The sequence below is a fragment of the Pongo abelii genome, chromosome 20 (genome assembly GCF_028885655.2).
Source record: "Pongo abelii isolate AG06213 chromosome 20, NHGRI_mPonAbe1-v2.0_pri, whole genome shotgun sequence".
Classification (NCBI taxonomy): Eukaryota; Metazoa; Chordata; class Mammalia; order Primates; family Hominidae; genus Pongo; species Pongo abelii.
Genome location: NC_072005.2, coordinates 4587627 through 4602782, shown reverse-complemented (window position 1 = coordinate 4602782; position 15156 = coordinate 4587627). Strand labels below are relative to the sequence as shown.

The 15156-nt window shown below is 53.9% G+C and overlaps 1 protein-coding gene and 1 pseudogene across 4 annotated transcripts in view; one reads left to right on the top strand and one right to left on the bottom strand.

Moving 5' to 3' along the window:
* DPP9 (dipeptidyl peptidase 9) overlaps positions 1-10462 on the top strand; it is a 50530-nt gene extending 40068 nt beyond the window's left edge. For 3 of the 4 annotated variants that reach the window (XM_024236455.3, XM_024236456.3, XM_054539402.2), the window contains 5 exons: positions 797-943; positions 1979-2131; positions 2770-2912; positions 5735-5846; positions 9030-10462. In XM_024236455.3, coding sequence (XP_024092223.1) covers positions 797-943; positions 1979-2131; positions 2770-2912; positions 5735-5846; positions 9030-9122 — 648 coding nt within the window. In that variant the 3' untranslated portion in view covers positions 9123-10462. Of the gene's footprint in view, positions 1-796; positions 944-1978; positions 2132-2283; positions 2419-2769; positions 2913-5734; positions 5847-9029 lie in introns of those variants that run through there. The other variant, XM_024236457.3, reaches the window with a different exon arrangement.
* LOC100453170 (uncharacterized) lies at positions 44-834 on the bottom strand (annotated as a pseudogene).
* Positions 10463-15156: the final 4694 nt, after the last annotated feature.

The following is a 15156-nucleotide window of genomic DNA, read 5'->3' as shown; positions in this document are numbered from 1 at the left end:
AGACCCCCACCCCACCATCCACCCGAGGACTCCCCATCCCCACTCAAGTGCCAGCTGTAGAACGGTCAACCAGAGGAGGCTCCCCGGCTACCTGCCTGGTGGCCCAGCCCACCCCACCTGCCCTGACTATACAGGGTCCTCAGGGCCCCTCACTCTCCTTTCTCTGTGCCCGTTTGCACGCTCCCTGCCCTTCCTGGATGGCCTCCCCTTCCCCCCTCCGCCTGTTGACTCTCCCCTGTTCCTCTAGGAAGTCCCCTAGTCTCCAGGTTGGTATGGAGGTGGCCACGGGCCCTGGGCCCAATTCCTGGAGCAGGGGTCAAGAGCAGGCAGCAGATTGGCAGGTGGACCATCTTAGGCGCACATCTTACCCAGAGCAGCTCTGTTCCCACAGAGGATACGGGGTGATGTCTGGGTACTTTGTGGTTCATCACCACTGGGAGTTCTCCTGGCCTGGAGTGGCTTCTCAGCACCCCGGAGTGCCCAGATGGCCCCACCCGAGAATGAGCCACCCCAATGTCCATCATGCCAGAGTGGTTGTTCCAGGCAGGACTGGGGCAGAGGCCCAGCTGAGAAAGAGCCTGACAGTGGCCCTTCCCTCTCCCTAGCAGGGTCCCGAGTGTGGGCCCCTCCCGCCTTGCCACTCCCAGGTGTCCATCCAGAGCCTCCGGGGCACAAGTGCCTTCATTAGGCTCTAAGGCCCCAGCCCGGCCTGGTCCCCAGCCCACCGGCATCTCCCCTGCCCGGCCCGTCCTGCCCGGCATCTCCTGCTGGACTGCTGCCCCTCACCTCCTCACAGGTGCAGCTGGTGAATAACTCCTTCAAAGGCATCAAGTACTTGCGGCTCAACACACTGGCCTCCCTGGGCTATGCCGTGGTTGTGATTGACGGCAGGGGCTCCTGTCAGCGAGGGCTTCGGTTCGAAGGGGCCCTGAAAAACCAAATGGTAACAACTCCTCCCTGTTGCTCTGGGTCCTTCCGGTCTCAGGAAGGGAGCCCTGGGCCGTGTGGGTGCGGGGCATGGGAGCGGCTCTGGAATACCACCCGCAGAAGGGCACTTCTGGCTGGGGTGACACAGGCTCAATGAGGCGGCCTTTTAGAACAAAAGGGGACGTATGCTTTGCTGCTCAGCTCTGGGCTGCGCCCTGCAGGGACAGAGGCAAGTTGTGCCGACATTGGCGATGATGACGGTGGTGATGGCGATCATCTCGGCCCCTTTGCACTGCTGGAACAAAACCCCACAGCCTGGGGATTTATAAAGAACGAAAATCTCTCACAGTTCTGGAGGCTGGGAGGTCCAAGGCCAAGGCAGGGCTGTGTCGGGGAGGGCTGCTCTCTGTTCCCACGAGGATGCCTGGTTGGCAAACCCTCCAGAGAGGCCCTGTGCTGCTTCCTACACGGCAGAGGGATTGCAAGGGGCGGAAAAGGCGTGACCTCCCTCCATCAGGCCCTTTTATAAGGGCCCCCATCCCATTCACATGAGTGGGCCCCATGGCTCAGTCGCTTGAAGGCCGCAGTAGTGATCTCAGCACGGACTTCAGAGGGGACACCAGCATTGAAATCGTGGCAGTGGTGATGGTGGGGATGTGGCTGGTAGTGACAGCGGCGATGGCACCAGCCATTCTTTGTGCCCTTGCACATGCCTGGGCACCCCTGTCTTTTTCTTCCTCGTGCCCTCTGGAAAATGGGTCCTCTTCCTGTTCATGTCCCTTTATTAGGGATGGGCAAACTGAGGCCCTCAGAGGGGACGTGGCTCCCAGAGCCACTCGCCTGGGAGGTGGCAGAGCAAGATGGCTGCTGGATCTGTCCAGCCACCCCCAGATAGCAGGCAGGGTTGGCAGGGCCTGGAGGGACAGGGGGCTTCCAGCAAGCCACTTTTCATCCAAGGGGGAGAGACGCCCTGAAAGGAGCAGAGGTGTCACTGCAGGGGAGGGACGTACCGGGAGGAGGCCACTAAGAGGTGCCCGGCTTCATCCCTCAGGGCCAGGTGGAGATCGAGGACCAGGTGGAGGGCCTGCAGTTCGTGGCCGAGAAGTATGGCTTCATCGACCTGAGCCGAGTTGCCATCCATGGCTGGTCCTACGGGGGCTTCCTCTCGCTCATGGGGCTAATCCACAAGCCCCAGGTGTTCAAGGTGGGTCCCACCCCTGGCCGGCCTCAGCCACACCCCTCCCTGCCCTCTTCCCCATCTACGCCGCGTTTGCCCACCGCCCGCGCCACCCGGAGCCCACCCACCGGGGAGGCGCCTCGGCAGGGGCCTTGCCACGTGGCTGTTTCTCCCCGCAGCAGCCCCACGGGGCCGAGCCCCCCTCCTCATTGCCCGCCACCGCCGACCGCAGGATGGCATCCGGCTGCACAAAACCCCGCCAGCAGCTCTCTGTGGGAGGCTGAGCCCGGGACCCCGGCCTCGGATGGGCAGAGGTGGGGCATGGTGTGCAGAGCGGCGGGGGGGCCCCAGGCCGGCGGCAGTCAGGGCACTGCGGGGCGGCGGCGATGAGGAGGAGGAGGAGGCAGACGGGCAGTGGGACCCGGCCCTCTGCGGCGGCGGGGAGGGGCCGCACCTGCCCGCCTGTGGCGCCCTGCCCACCCCCGAGCCACGCACCGTCCACGGGGGCCACGCGGTCTGAGGGCCCCTCCCTTGCCGGCCCCATGTGCATGAGCGCTCCTCACGGGCTCCAGGGCGGCCCCGGGACAGCGGCTGATGCTGGCTGTAGGACCCGACGCCTGTTTCTCTCTCTCTCTCTGCCCCCATCTGTCTGCTGTGTCCCTCAGGTGGCCATCGCGGGTGCCCCGGTCACCGTCTGGATGGCCTACGACACAGGGTACACTGAGCGCTACATGGACGTCCCTGAGAACAACCAGCATGGCTATGAGGCGGGTTCCGTGGCCCTGCATGTGGAGAAGCTGCCCAATGAGTAAGGCCGCCGCCCTGCCCTGCGCTCCTCCCCCAGGCTTCTCCTGCACCCGGGCACCAGCTGTCTCCATCAGGGTGCCCTCCTGCCCCAGCTGGCCCCGCCCAGGGAGCCTCAGGCCATGCTCCCACCTCCCCCCTGTGCTCCTGTGGTGGCGTCTGCCTGCATGTGCCTCACAGTCCCCTCCAGCCCACCCTCCCTCCTCACTGCACCTTGCAGGAAGGGGCACCCGGGGATGCTTGTCTGGGGAAGGAGGCTCCCAGCCCTGCCCTGGGAAAGATGAGGGAATTCGAGTCACTGCTTTTCACAGGCAAGCCTCCCCCACTTCCCTGCATCCTGCCGGAGGCCCCATCGCAGCCTCTGTCTTGTGCTTCTGGACATGGATGTCCACAGGGCCAGGGACCAGCTCAGATGTCCCATTTTATGCTTTTGACATGGGTCTTATTCTCTGATGGAGAGAAAACAGTGTTCCCATTTTCTGGCACGTCTCCAGAAAATGTTCCCCAGAGTCCCATGCAGTCGCCTAGGGGGTTAAAAATCTGCCTGGGCATGGGCCGGGCGCGGTGGCTCACGCCTGTAATCCCAGCACTCTGGGAGGCTGAGGTGGGTGGATCATGAGGTCAGGAGATTGAGACCATTCTAGCTAGCAAGATGAAACCCCGTCTCTACTAAAAATACAAAAAATTAGCCGGGTGTGGTGGCGGGCACCTGTAGTCCCAGCTACATGGGAGGCTGAGGCAGGAGAATGGCGTGAACCCGGGAGGTGGAGCATGCAGTGAGCCAAGATAGCGCCACTGCACTACAGCCTGGGCGATAGAGAGAAACTCCGACTCAAAAAAAAAAAAGTCTGCCTGGGCACTCTGGGAGGCCAAGGCAGAAGGATTGCTTAAGGTAAGAGTTCGAGACTAGCCTGGCCAACATGGTGAAACCCCATCTCTACAAAAAAATACAAAAAATTAGCTGAGCGTGGTAGTACACACCTGTAATGCCAGCTACTCGGAAGGCTGAAGCAGGAGAATCGCTTGAACCCGGGAGGTGGAGTTTGTAGTGAGCCAACATCATGCCACTGCACTCCAGCCTGGGCAACAGAGAGAAACTGTCTCAAAAACAATAACAATAATAGGCTAGGCACGGTGGCTCGCACCTGTAATCCCAGCACTTTGGGAGGCTGAGGTGGGTGGATCACTTGAGGTCAGGAGTTCAAGACCAGCCTAGCCAACACGGTGAAACCCCATCTCTACTAAAAATATAAAAATTAGCCAGGTGTGGTGACACACACCTGTAATCCCAGCTACTCAGGAGGCCGAGGCAGGAGAATTGTTTGAACCTGGAAGGGTGAGGTCGCAGTGAGCTAAGATCGCACCACTGCACTCCAGCCTGGGCAACAGAGCGAGACTCTGTCTCACAAAATAATAATAATTTATTGTGGTGAAATTCACAGAACCTAAAAGTCACCTTAAAGCAGCCCTCAGTGCATTTGCAGTGGTTCCAGAACCTTTCCAGCACTCCAGTGTCAAACCCTGTTCCCATTCCTTAGCAGTCACTCCCTGTCCCGGGGCAGCCACTGATCTGTGCTCTGTCTCAATGGGTTTATAGTTCAGTTAATTTGGATGAATGTAAACTGGAATTTCAGTGGCGATGTGTGGCCACTGGCTCCCGTATCGGACAGGAAGGGCTAAGGCAGCCAATTCTGGTAAGGCTGCGTGTTGGCCTCACTAGTAGCCCAGGCCACACTCCAGACCACAGAAAGCAGCAGACCTAAGTGGGTTTTTGTTTTGTTTTGTTGAGAGAGTCTCACTCTGTCATCCTGGCTGGAATGCAGTGGCTTAATCTCAGCTCACTGCAACCTCCACCTCCCGGGTTAAAGCAATTTTGGTGCCTCAGCCTCCTCAGTAGCTGGAATTACAGGCGTGCACCACCACGCCCAGCTAATTTTTGTATCTTTAGTACAGATGGGGTTTCACCATGTTGCCCAGACTGGTCTTGAACTCCTGGCCTCAAGTGATCCACCTGCCTTGGCCTCCCAAAATGCTGGGATTACAGGTGTAAGCCACCATGCCCATGCCCAGCATTTTTTTTTTTTTTTTTTTTTTTGATAATAGCTCACTGCACCCTCCCAGGGTTCAGGTGATCCTCCTGCCTCAGGCTCAGCTGGGACCACAGGTCTGCACCACCACGCCTGGCTAACTTTTAAATATTTTTGTAGAGATGACGTTTTGCCATGTTGCCCAGGCTGGTCTCAAACACCTGGACTCAAGCAATCCACCCAGCTTGGCCTCTCAAAGTACTGGGATTAGAGGCATGAGGCACTGCACCCAGCCTGGGTTTTTATTTTTGTTTTTGTTTTTTTAATTTAGAGATGGGGTCTTGCTCTGTCACCCAGGCTGGAGTGCAGTGGTATGATCATAGCTCACTGTAGCCTCCACCTCCTGGGCTCAAGTGATCCTCCTGCCTCAGCCTGCACAGTAGCTGGACTTACAGGCGCACCACTACACTCAGCTGATCTTTTTTTTTTTTTTTTTTTTTTTTTTGAGACACTGTCTCCATCTGTCTCCCAGGCTGGAGTGCAGTGGCGCGATCTTGGCCGGCGCACTGCAACCTCTGCCTCTGAGGCTCAAGCAGTTCTCCTGCCTTAGCCTCCCAAGTAGCTGCGATTTCAGGCACCTACCACCATGCCTGGCTAATTTTTTTCAAATATATTTTTAGTAGAGACGGGGTTTCACCATGTTGGCCAGGCTGGTTTCAAACTCCTGACCTTGTGATCCGCACCCCTCCTACCCCGCGGACAACCCCTGGCCTCAGACCCTTCACCCTCTGTTTTCCAGGCCCAACCGCTTGCTTATCCTCCACGGCTTCCTGGACGAAAACGTGCACTTTTTCCACACAAACTTCCTCGTCTCCCAACTGATCCGAGCAGGGAAACCTTACCAGCTCCAGGTGGGTGGCTCTTGGGGGCTTCGGCCCCTCCGCAAGCCAACAGATCCCTGGGAGTAGGGGGTGGGACGAGGCGGGGTGGCTTCCCACTGTGATCAGGGGCTCCCTGGGGGATCTGGGGCTCCCAGCCCCGCACCCCACAGCCCTATGTCCCCGCCCTCCCAGCTCCCAGGGCCACTGATGTATCAGTCCTGTCTTGACAGCTCAGGGTTCCGCCTGCCTTCGGTGCTGGGAGCACGGGGTCGGGGGCTGCCACACCCACCCCTGCTCCGGGCCTAATGGAGGGAGGAACCCTTACCGAAATTGCCCCGCAGACGGGCTTTATTTGAAACTGAGAAATTGCGTAGAAGAAACCGCTGAGTGCTGAAGGCCCTAGCAGGCTCCTTACTAAGGGGCTGGGGCCAAGCATTCCCTGAGGAGGCAGCAGTGAAGGGTGCTAGAGTGAGTGGAGCCAGCCAGGCTTGGGGGACCGAGCGGGAGGAGAGTGGGGGAGTGGGTGGAGCCTTGGCAGCAACGTGGGGCTCAGTCTAGGTGGGCGGGGCTTCTGCGCTAAGGGGTGGGCATGATTGTGGGCGGAGCCTCAATGGCGAGGAGGGTGGGGCTTCTGCAGAGGGACGGGGCTTCAGTGTTACGGTGGGTGGGGCTTCTGCAGTAAATGGTTGGCCTCGGTGTGGGGAAGGGCCTCAGTGGTGAAGAGGGTGGGGCTCCGTGGGGGAGCAGGGCCCCAGCGGTGAGGAGGGTGGGGTTTCTGCTGTGGAGGAGGGGGGGCGTCAGTAAGGAGGGTTGAGCTTCTGCTATAGAGGGGCAGCGCCTCAGTGGGGGCGGGGCTTCGGCTGGATTTCCAACTGAGGGTGGTGGGAGGTGACCTGGGCTTGTGAGCAGAGCATAGAGTTGGGCGGCTTGCCGTTTGACCCACATTTCTCTGGCTGCTTTGTGGACGGCCTGTGGGGCACAGTGGGACGTGGTCCATAGTTGTTCCGGCGAGAGATTCGGGAGGTATCTTGGAGGCAAGAGGGCCAGGTTTTATTACCTGTGGACTGCAGACAGTTTCTACTTCCTGGGCGTATGCTCTGTCCTGTGGGGAGCGTCCTGTTGCCTTTCAACAGAGCAGGGAAATGGGGCCGCAGAGCAGGAGGGAGGCAGAGCCACCTTGTGGGGTGATGAGCTGGTCTCTTGGCGGTGCCCCCCACCGACACCCCACATCCCAAGCAGCCCAGGGGGTGATGTCAGGCGGGGCTGGAATGGAACTTCAGATGTCTCTTCCCAGCCTGAGACCCGAGCCCACTGCCTTCCCAGGGCAGTCACCCTCGCACCCTTGTCCCAGTCATAGCTGGGACAGCAGTCACCCTTGCACCTCGTTTCTCCGTCTTTGAAACAGACATGATAACTCGGCCTCCTCGAAGGCTGCTGGGGCCAAACAAGGTCTGTCAGAAAAGCATTCAGGCCGGGCGTGGTGGCTCACGCCTGTAATCCCAGCATTTTGGAAGGCCGAGGCGGGTGGATCACTTGAGGCCAGGAGTTTGAGACCAGCCTGGCTAACATGGCAAAACCCCGTCTCTACTAAAAATACAAAAATTAGCCGAGTGTGGTGGCACACGCCTGTAGTCCCAGCTACTCGGGAGGCTGAAGCAGGAGAATCGCTTGAACCTGGGAGGCGGAGGTTACAGTGAACCGAGATTGTGCCACTGCACTCCAGCCTGGGCGGCAGAGCGAGACTCCGTCTTAAAAGAAAAAAAAAAAAAAAAAAGAAAGAAAAGCATTCAGCACACAGGGTGGGCCCAGGGTCCTGTCTCACTGCCTCCCCACAGGAAGTAGAACATGAGATGAGAGAGGCTGTGGGGTGGGAACATGGCATTGGGTGGGACAGATAGAGTGCACCTCACCTTCTGTTTCAGTGACCCCAAAACATCTGGGCCAGGCAGCTGGTGGCCCCAGGCCTTCTTTATGCACAAATCACATTTGTCACATGCTGGGCCTTGGGCTTGGTCTGGAAGCTCATTGGGAAGCCAGACAGACCCTCTCTCTGCCCTCTTAGCCCAAGAGGAAAAAGTAACCAGGCAGCTGGGACCCCGAGTGGCATAAAGGCATGGGCACATGTGCATATGGCTGGTGGCAAGGGCAGCAGAGTCTGCCCCAGGGAGTGCCACTGCCCAGGCTGGGGAAGGAGTGGGCCCTTGAAGTGCCTGGGGCAGCAGGACCTGGAAGCTGGTCTTGATGTCAGACTGGCAAGTCCTTGCAGAGGTCTAGGCTGGGGACAGTGTCATCAAACTCGTGATTCATCCAGGGATGGATTAAAGAAGGCAAGAGTAGAGAAGGGGAAACCAGTGGGTGGCTTGGTGCATTCCCAGGGTGATGGGCAACGGTGGGGACCAGGAGCCTGGCAAGGAGGGGATGATTCAGAAACCCATCTCACTGGCAGGAGGTGGCGTAGATGGGCCACCTGCCCCTGCTGCCGGCCAGCCCCGGGGTTCTTTGTGGAGAACGTGGGGTTATTTTCATGCCTTGGTCCTACCAACCCCTAGGGGGCAGTGGGGAGCTATAGGGGTTGTCCGTCAGTGCCTCAAGAGCCCTCCTCCGTGGCCAGAGGCAGGACCTGCACCCCCGTGTGGATCCACCCCCGGGCCTGGCATTGGCTGGGCCAGGTCTCAGGAGCCTGGGGAGTTCCATGTTACTGCCTGCCTCTTGGCTTGATCCCCCTTGGGCCCTAAGAGGACCCAGAAAATGCTTCACAAATCCTCAAAGGCAGCTGTCCTAAGGCCCAGAGCTAGTCACATGCCTTTTGGTAAAGTGGAAATGGCTCGAGACCAGGGCACCAGATGTCCCTGAGGCTTGAAGCCTCAGCCACCTCCACAGAGATGAGTTGGTCGCCCGTCAGCAGGTTTGGGGGAAAGAGGCAAACGGTTTCTTCCTAAATCTTTCCTCTGTGCAAGTGCACACCGCAAGGCGTTTTGTAAACTTTGTCTTACCAAACCCTCCCAAAGACTGTGAGGTCCGGATTCACCCCATTTTTGAGAAGGGCCTAGAGTTACACTGCAAGTCAACAGCCGAGGTGGGATTCAAACCCAGATCCATGGGCCTCAGAGCACCTGCGCCTTCCCGGATGCCCTGAGCCAGAATAAGGGAGGAGCCTAGGACACGGGGGTGGTCCAGCCACGCCCCCCAGCCCTGCCTCCTGTCTCCCCGCAGATCTACCCCAACGAGAGACACAGTATTCGCTGCCCCGAGTCGGGCGAGCACTATGAAGTCACGTTGCTGCACTTTCTACAGGAATACCTCTGAGCCTGCCCACCGGGAGCCGCCACATCACAGCACAAGTGGCTGCAGCCTCCGCGGGGAACCAGGCGGGAGGGACTGAGTGGCCCGCCGGCCCCAGTGAGGCACTTTGTCCCGCCCCACGCTGGCCAGCCCCTTGGAGCCGCTGCCTTCACCGCCCCGACGCCTTTTATCCTTTTTTAAATGCTCCTGGGTTTTATGTCCGCTGCTTCTTGGTTGCCGAGACAGAGAGATGGTGGTCTCGTGCCAGCCCCTCCTCTCCCCGCCTTCTGGGCGGAGGAGGTCACACGCTGATGGGCACTGGAGAGGCCAGAAGAGACTCAGAGGAGCGGGCTGCCCTCCGCCTGGGGCTCCCTGTGACCTCTCAGTCCCCTGGCCCGGCCAGCCACCGTCCCCAGCACCCAAGCATGCAATTGCCTGTCCCCAGCCCCCCGCCAGCCTCCCCCACTTGATGTTTGTGTTTTGTTTGAGGGGATATTTTTCATAATTATTTAAAAGACAGGCCGGGCGCGGTGGCTCACGTCTGTAATCCCAGCACTTTGGGAGGCTGAGGCGGGCGGATCACCTGAGGTTGGGAGTTCAAGACCAGCCTGGCCAACATGGGGAAACCCTGTCTCTACTAAAAATACAAAAAATTAGCCGGGTGCAGTGGCACGTGCCTGTAATCCCAGCTACTGGGGAGGCTGAGGCAGGAGAATCGCTTGAACCCGGGAGGTGGAGGTCGCAGTGAGCCGAGATTGTGCCATTGCACTCCAGCCTGGGCAACAAGAGCGAAACTCTGTCTCAAAATAAATAAAAAATAAAAGACAGAAAGCAAGGGGTGCCTAAATCTAGACTCGGGGTCCACACCGGGCAGCGGGGTTGTAACCCAGCACCTGGTAGGCTCCATTTCTTCCCAAGTCCGAGCAGAGGGTCATGCGGGCCCCACAGGAGAAGCGGCCAGGGCCCGCGGGGGGCACCACCTGTGGACAGCCCTCCTGTCCCCAAGCTTTCAGGCAGGCACTGAAACGCACCGAACTTCCACGCTCTGCTGGTCAGTGGCGGCTGTCCCCTCCCCAGCCTAGCCGCCCGGCCACATGTGTCTGCCTGGCCCGTACATACCAGGGGTTCCGGGGTTGGGAGCTGAACCATCCCCACCTCAGGGTTATACTTCCGCCTAACCTTCCCTCCCTGCCAAGAGCTCTGCCAGGGGCGGGCAAAAAAAAAAAAAAGTAAAAAGAAAAGAAAAAAAAAAAAAGAAACAAACCACCTCTACATATTATGGAAAGAAAATATTTTTGTCGATTCTTATTCTTTTATAACTATGCGTGGAAGAAGTAGACACATTAAACGATTCCAGATGGAAACATGTCACCTGCCTGAGGTTCCTTCTAAGTCCTGGGGCTCCTGAGTGGGAGGGGCTTCTGGGGGGCAACAGACAAGACACGGCAGAAGGGCGCTGCCATCTGCAGGGACTGCTGGGGTGCTGGGGCTGCCTGGGCACCATGGCCTGATCAGACTGACCCAAAGAGGATGGCTGCAGCCACCTGATGAGGGTAGTCCTGTCCTCGCTGGTCTAGGAAGGTCTACCGGTCTCCAGGGACTCAGCTCTGGCTGTCATGTGTGGCCTGGTCTGGCCCCCCGGGCTCCCCAGAGCCTCAGCACAACCCAAATTACAGCATCCTCCACGCTGGATCCTCCCCCGGCCAACACCTCCTTTTCTACCTGAGACTCTGCACCCTGAGGACCACGACAAGCCAAGGCCCTCCTCACATCGTCCCAGCAGCCAAGACACACAGCAGACCCTGTTGGCAATGTGCGGGCATGTGGGCTCCATTTCTAACAGCAGGGATGGACTGCCCTGCTTATCCACTTGCTCCATCCTTTGGAAATTTCCACTTTTTTTTTTTTAAAAAAAAGGGGGGCTTAAAAAAACATGAGGCCAGGCATGGTGGCTCACACCTGTAATCCCAGCACTTTTGGATACCAAGATGGGTGGATTGCATCAGTCCAGGAGTTGGAGACCAGCCTGAGCAACATGGCGAAACCCTGGCTCTACAAAAACAAAAATTAGCTGGGTGTAGTGGCGTGTGCCTGCAGTCCCAGCTACTCAGGAGGTTGAGGCTGGAGGATCACTTTAGTCTCGGGAGGTCAAGGCTGCAGTGAGCTGTGATCATGCCGCTACACTCCAGCCTGGGTGACAGAGTAAGACCCTAGTCTCCAAAAAAAACAACAACATCAAAAACGAAGTATAAAAAACAAAAAAATTTCAGTACAAAATGATATTTAGGGGACTCAGGCACAGTGGCCTCCACCTGTAATCGCAGCTAATCAGGAGGCCAAGGCGAGAGGTTGGCTTGAGCCCAGGCATTTGAGATCAGCCTCAAAAAAAAGGCCGTGTGCGGTGGCTCACGCCTGTAATCACAATACTTTGGGAGGCTGAGGCCAGCAGATCACTTGAGCCCAGGAGTTTGAGACCAGCCTGGGCAATATGGTGAAACCCCATCTCTACTAAAAATTGAAAAATTAGCCCAGCGTGATGGTGCACACCTGTAGTCCCAGCTACTCAGGAGGCTGCAGTGGGAGGATCGCTTGCGCCCTGGAGGAGGAGGAGGTTGCAGTGAGCTGAGGAGATTTCTCCAGCCTGGGCAACAGAGTGAGACCCTGTCTCAGACACACACACACACACACACACACACACACACAAAAAGGAGGCCAGGCACAGTGGCTCACACCTATAATGCCAGCACTTTGGGAGGCCAAGGTGGGCGAATCATTTGAGCACAGGAGTTTGAGACCAGCCACAGCAACGTGGCATAAACCCCATCACTACAAAAAAATAATAATAGCTGGGTGAGTGGTGCATGCCTTGCAATCCCAGCTACTTGGGAGGCTGAGTGGGAGGATCGTTTGAGCCCAGGAGGTTAAGGCTGTAGGGAGCTGAAACTACCACTGCACTCCAGCCTGGGCAACAGAGCAAAACCTTGTCTCAAATAAAAATAAAATAAATAAAAAATCTGATATTCGTGTGATCGAATCTTGTCCTTTAGGACTGACAGATTTCATATCATGATTAGTGGGATCTGTGGAATAATTTGCTGTTTGCTCCTCTGTCACCCAGGCAGGAATGCAGTGGTATAATCACAGCTTACTGCAACCTCGACCTCCTGGGCTCAAGTGATCCTCCCACCTTGGCCTCCCAAAGTGTTAAGATTACAAGAGCCACCGTGTCCAGCCTTGTTTTCTTTTTTTTTTCTTTCTTTCTTTTTTTTTTTTTTTTTTGGACACAGGGTTTCGTTCTGTCATCCAGGCTGGAGTGCAGTGGTGTAATCTCAGCTCCCTGCAACCTCTGCTTCCATAGCTCAAGTGATCCTCTGGCCTCAGCCTCCCAAGTAAGTGGGACTACAGGCACAAGCTATCATGCCTAGATAATGTTTTTGTTTTTTTTGTGGGGACGGTGTCTTGCCATCTTGCCCAGGGCGGTTTTTAAACTCCTGAGCTCAAAGTGATCTGCCTCCCAAAGTACTGGGGCCAGCCTTGTTTTTTCTTTTAATCCTTTTAGTGTGATGATTTGTGGTGGGTGGGTGAAACTTGGGGCTGAAATCTTTCTGGAAAGAACACACACACGCATGCACACGCATACGCACAACCTGCCTGGGTTCCGTAGCAGACTCCCAACAGCTCACAACTGAAATTCCTTGTTAGCAGCAGAGCTCGGCCATACATCGAATCCTTCATGGTAACAGGCTGAAAGTTGAACACCGTGGTAAGGTAATGGGGACTCCATCAGTGGAACTGTGCTGTGTCACTCACCTAAGGAACAGGGCTGCACTGTGCTTGTCCAGTTTATGGAGACAGTGTCTCATGGGTCCGGAACAGACAGCTGCATGGAGGAAGAGATTTCTTTGTTTGTTTGTTTATTTATTTATTTATTAAGACGGAGTCTTGCTCTGTCACCCAGGCTGGAGCGCAGTGGCATGATCTCAGCTCACTGTAACCTGTGCCTCCTGGGTTCAAAAGATTCTCCTGCCCCAGCCTCCCAAGTAGCTGGGATTACAGGCGCCCACCACCATGCCCGGCTATCTTTAAAAAATAATCTTAAAACATCTTAAAATAAATATATATATTCATATATATATTCATATATATATTCATATATATATTCATATATATATTCATATATATATTCATATATATTCATATATATATTCGTATATATATTCGTATATATATTCATATATATTCATATATATATTCGTATATATATTCGTATATATATTCATATATTCATATATATTCGTATATATTCGTATATATATTCATATATTCATATATATTCGTATATATATTCATATATTCATATATATATTCGTATATATATTCATATATTCATATATATTCGTATATATATTCATATATATTCATATATATATTTGTATATATATTCATATATATTCATATATATTCGTATATATATTCATATATATTCATATATATTCGTAAATATATTCATATATATTCATATATATTCGTATATATATTCATATATATTCGTATATATATTCATATATATTCGTATATATATTCATATATATTCGTATATATATTCATATATATTCATATATATTCGTATATATATTCATATATATATTCGTATATATAGTCATATATATTCATATACAGTCATATATAGTCATATATATTCATATATATTCATATATATTCATATACATATTCATATATATACATATACATATTCATATATATTCATATATATTCATATATATATATTCATATATATTCATATATTCATATATATTCATATATATTCATATATGAATATATATATTCATATATTCATATATATATTCATATATTCATATATATATTCATATATATATAGGAATGGGGGTCTCACTATGTTGCCCAGAATGGTCTAGAACTCCTGAGGTCAAGCAATCCACCCACCTTGGCCTCCCAAAGGGTTGAAATTACAGGCATGAACTACCACGCCTGGCCAATAAATTTCCTAACGCGAGCAGGTATCCCAATTTATAACAGGCTGCCACTGCAGAAAGGCAGCTGGCTTGGACTTCTGTCATTGGCAGAGGAGTCAGCCTCCACTGGTATCCTTCTCACCTCCCTGGGGCTCACCACCCTCCATAGCTGTGGAGTAGAGTGATTTAATTCCTCAAAAGGTGAATTATAACCCATCTTAGGAGTCATCTATGACATTTTCTCTCTGGATTCTGTTTTTTTCCAGTTGGGAAGGACTAGAAACACCAGCTTAATTCTTGACCCCCCAGGCCTGGCCACTGGTGTTTTCTTGAAATGTTAAGCCATTTGTAACCAAAGAATGACTTCCTTCTCTAGTTGAAAACCTGGGATCTAATGATAGCAATAGCTAGAATTTATAATTCTCAGTTCATTCGTCCCGGTGTGGGAACTTAATTCCCTCACTTAATCCTCCCAACAATTCCTTGAGGTAGGGATTATTTTCTTCTTAACTTTTTATTTTGAAATAATTTTTGCCTCCCAGAAAATCTGCAGAAACTGTAGGGTTTCCTGATACGCTTCATCCAACTCCCCCTAATGTGAACATCGTCTGTAACCCCTAGGACAAGCCAGGTTATCAAAGCCAGGAAGTGAACACCCACATAATCCTATTACACAGACTGGTCGAGCGTGATGACTCACACCTGTAATCCCAGCACTTTGGGAGGCCGAGGCAGGCGGATCACTTGAGGTCAGGAGCTCAAGACCAGCCTGGCCAACATGGTGAAAACCTGTCTCTACTAAAAATACAAAAATTAGCCGGGCGTGGTGGTGCACACCTGTAGTCCCAGCTACTCGGGAGGCTGAGGCAGTAGCATCACTTGAACCTGGGAGGCAGAGGTTGCGGTGAGCCGAGATCGCGCCACTGCCCTCCAGCCTGGGCAACAAGAGAGAAACAAAAGCAAGTATCCTGCTTCTCATCCTACTTTCCCTCTGCTAATTTTGAATATCGATGCACACACATCTTGGCTGCAACGATTATGAGAAGTTCGCCTAATGGTGACCT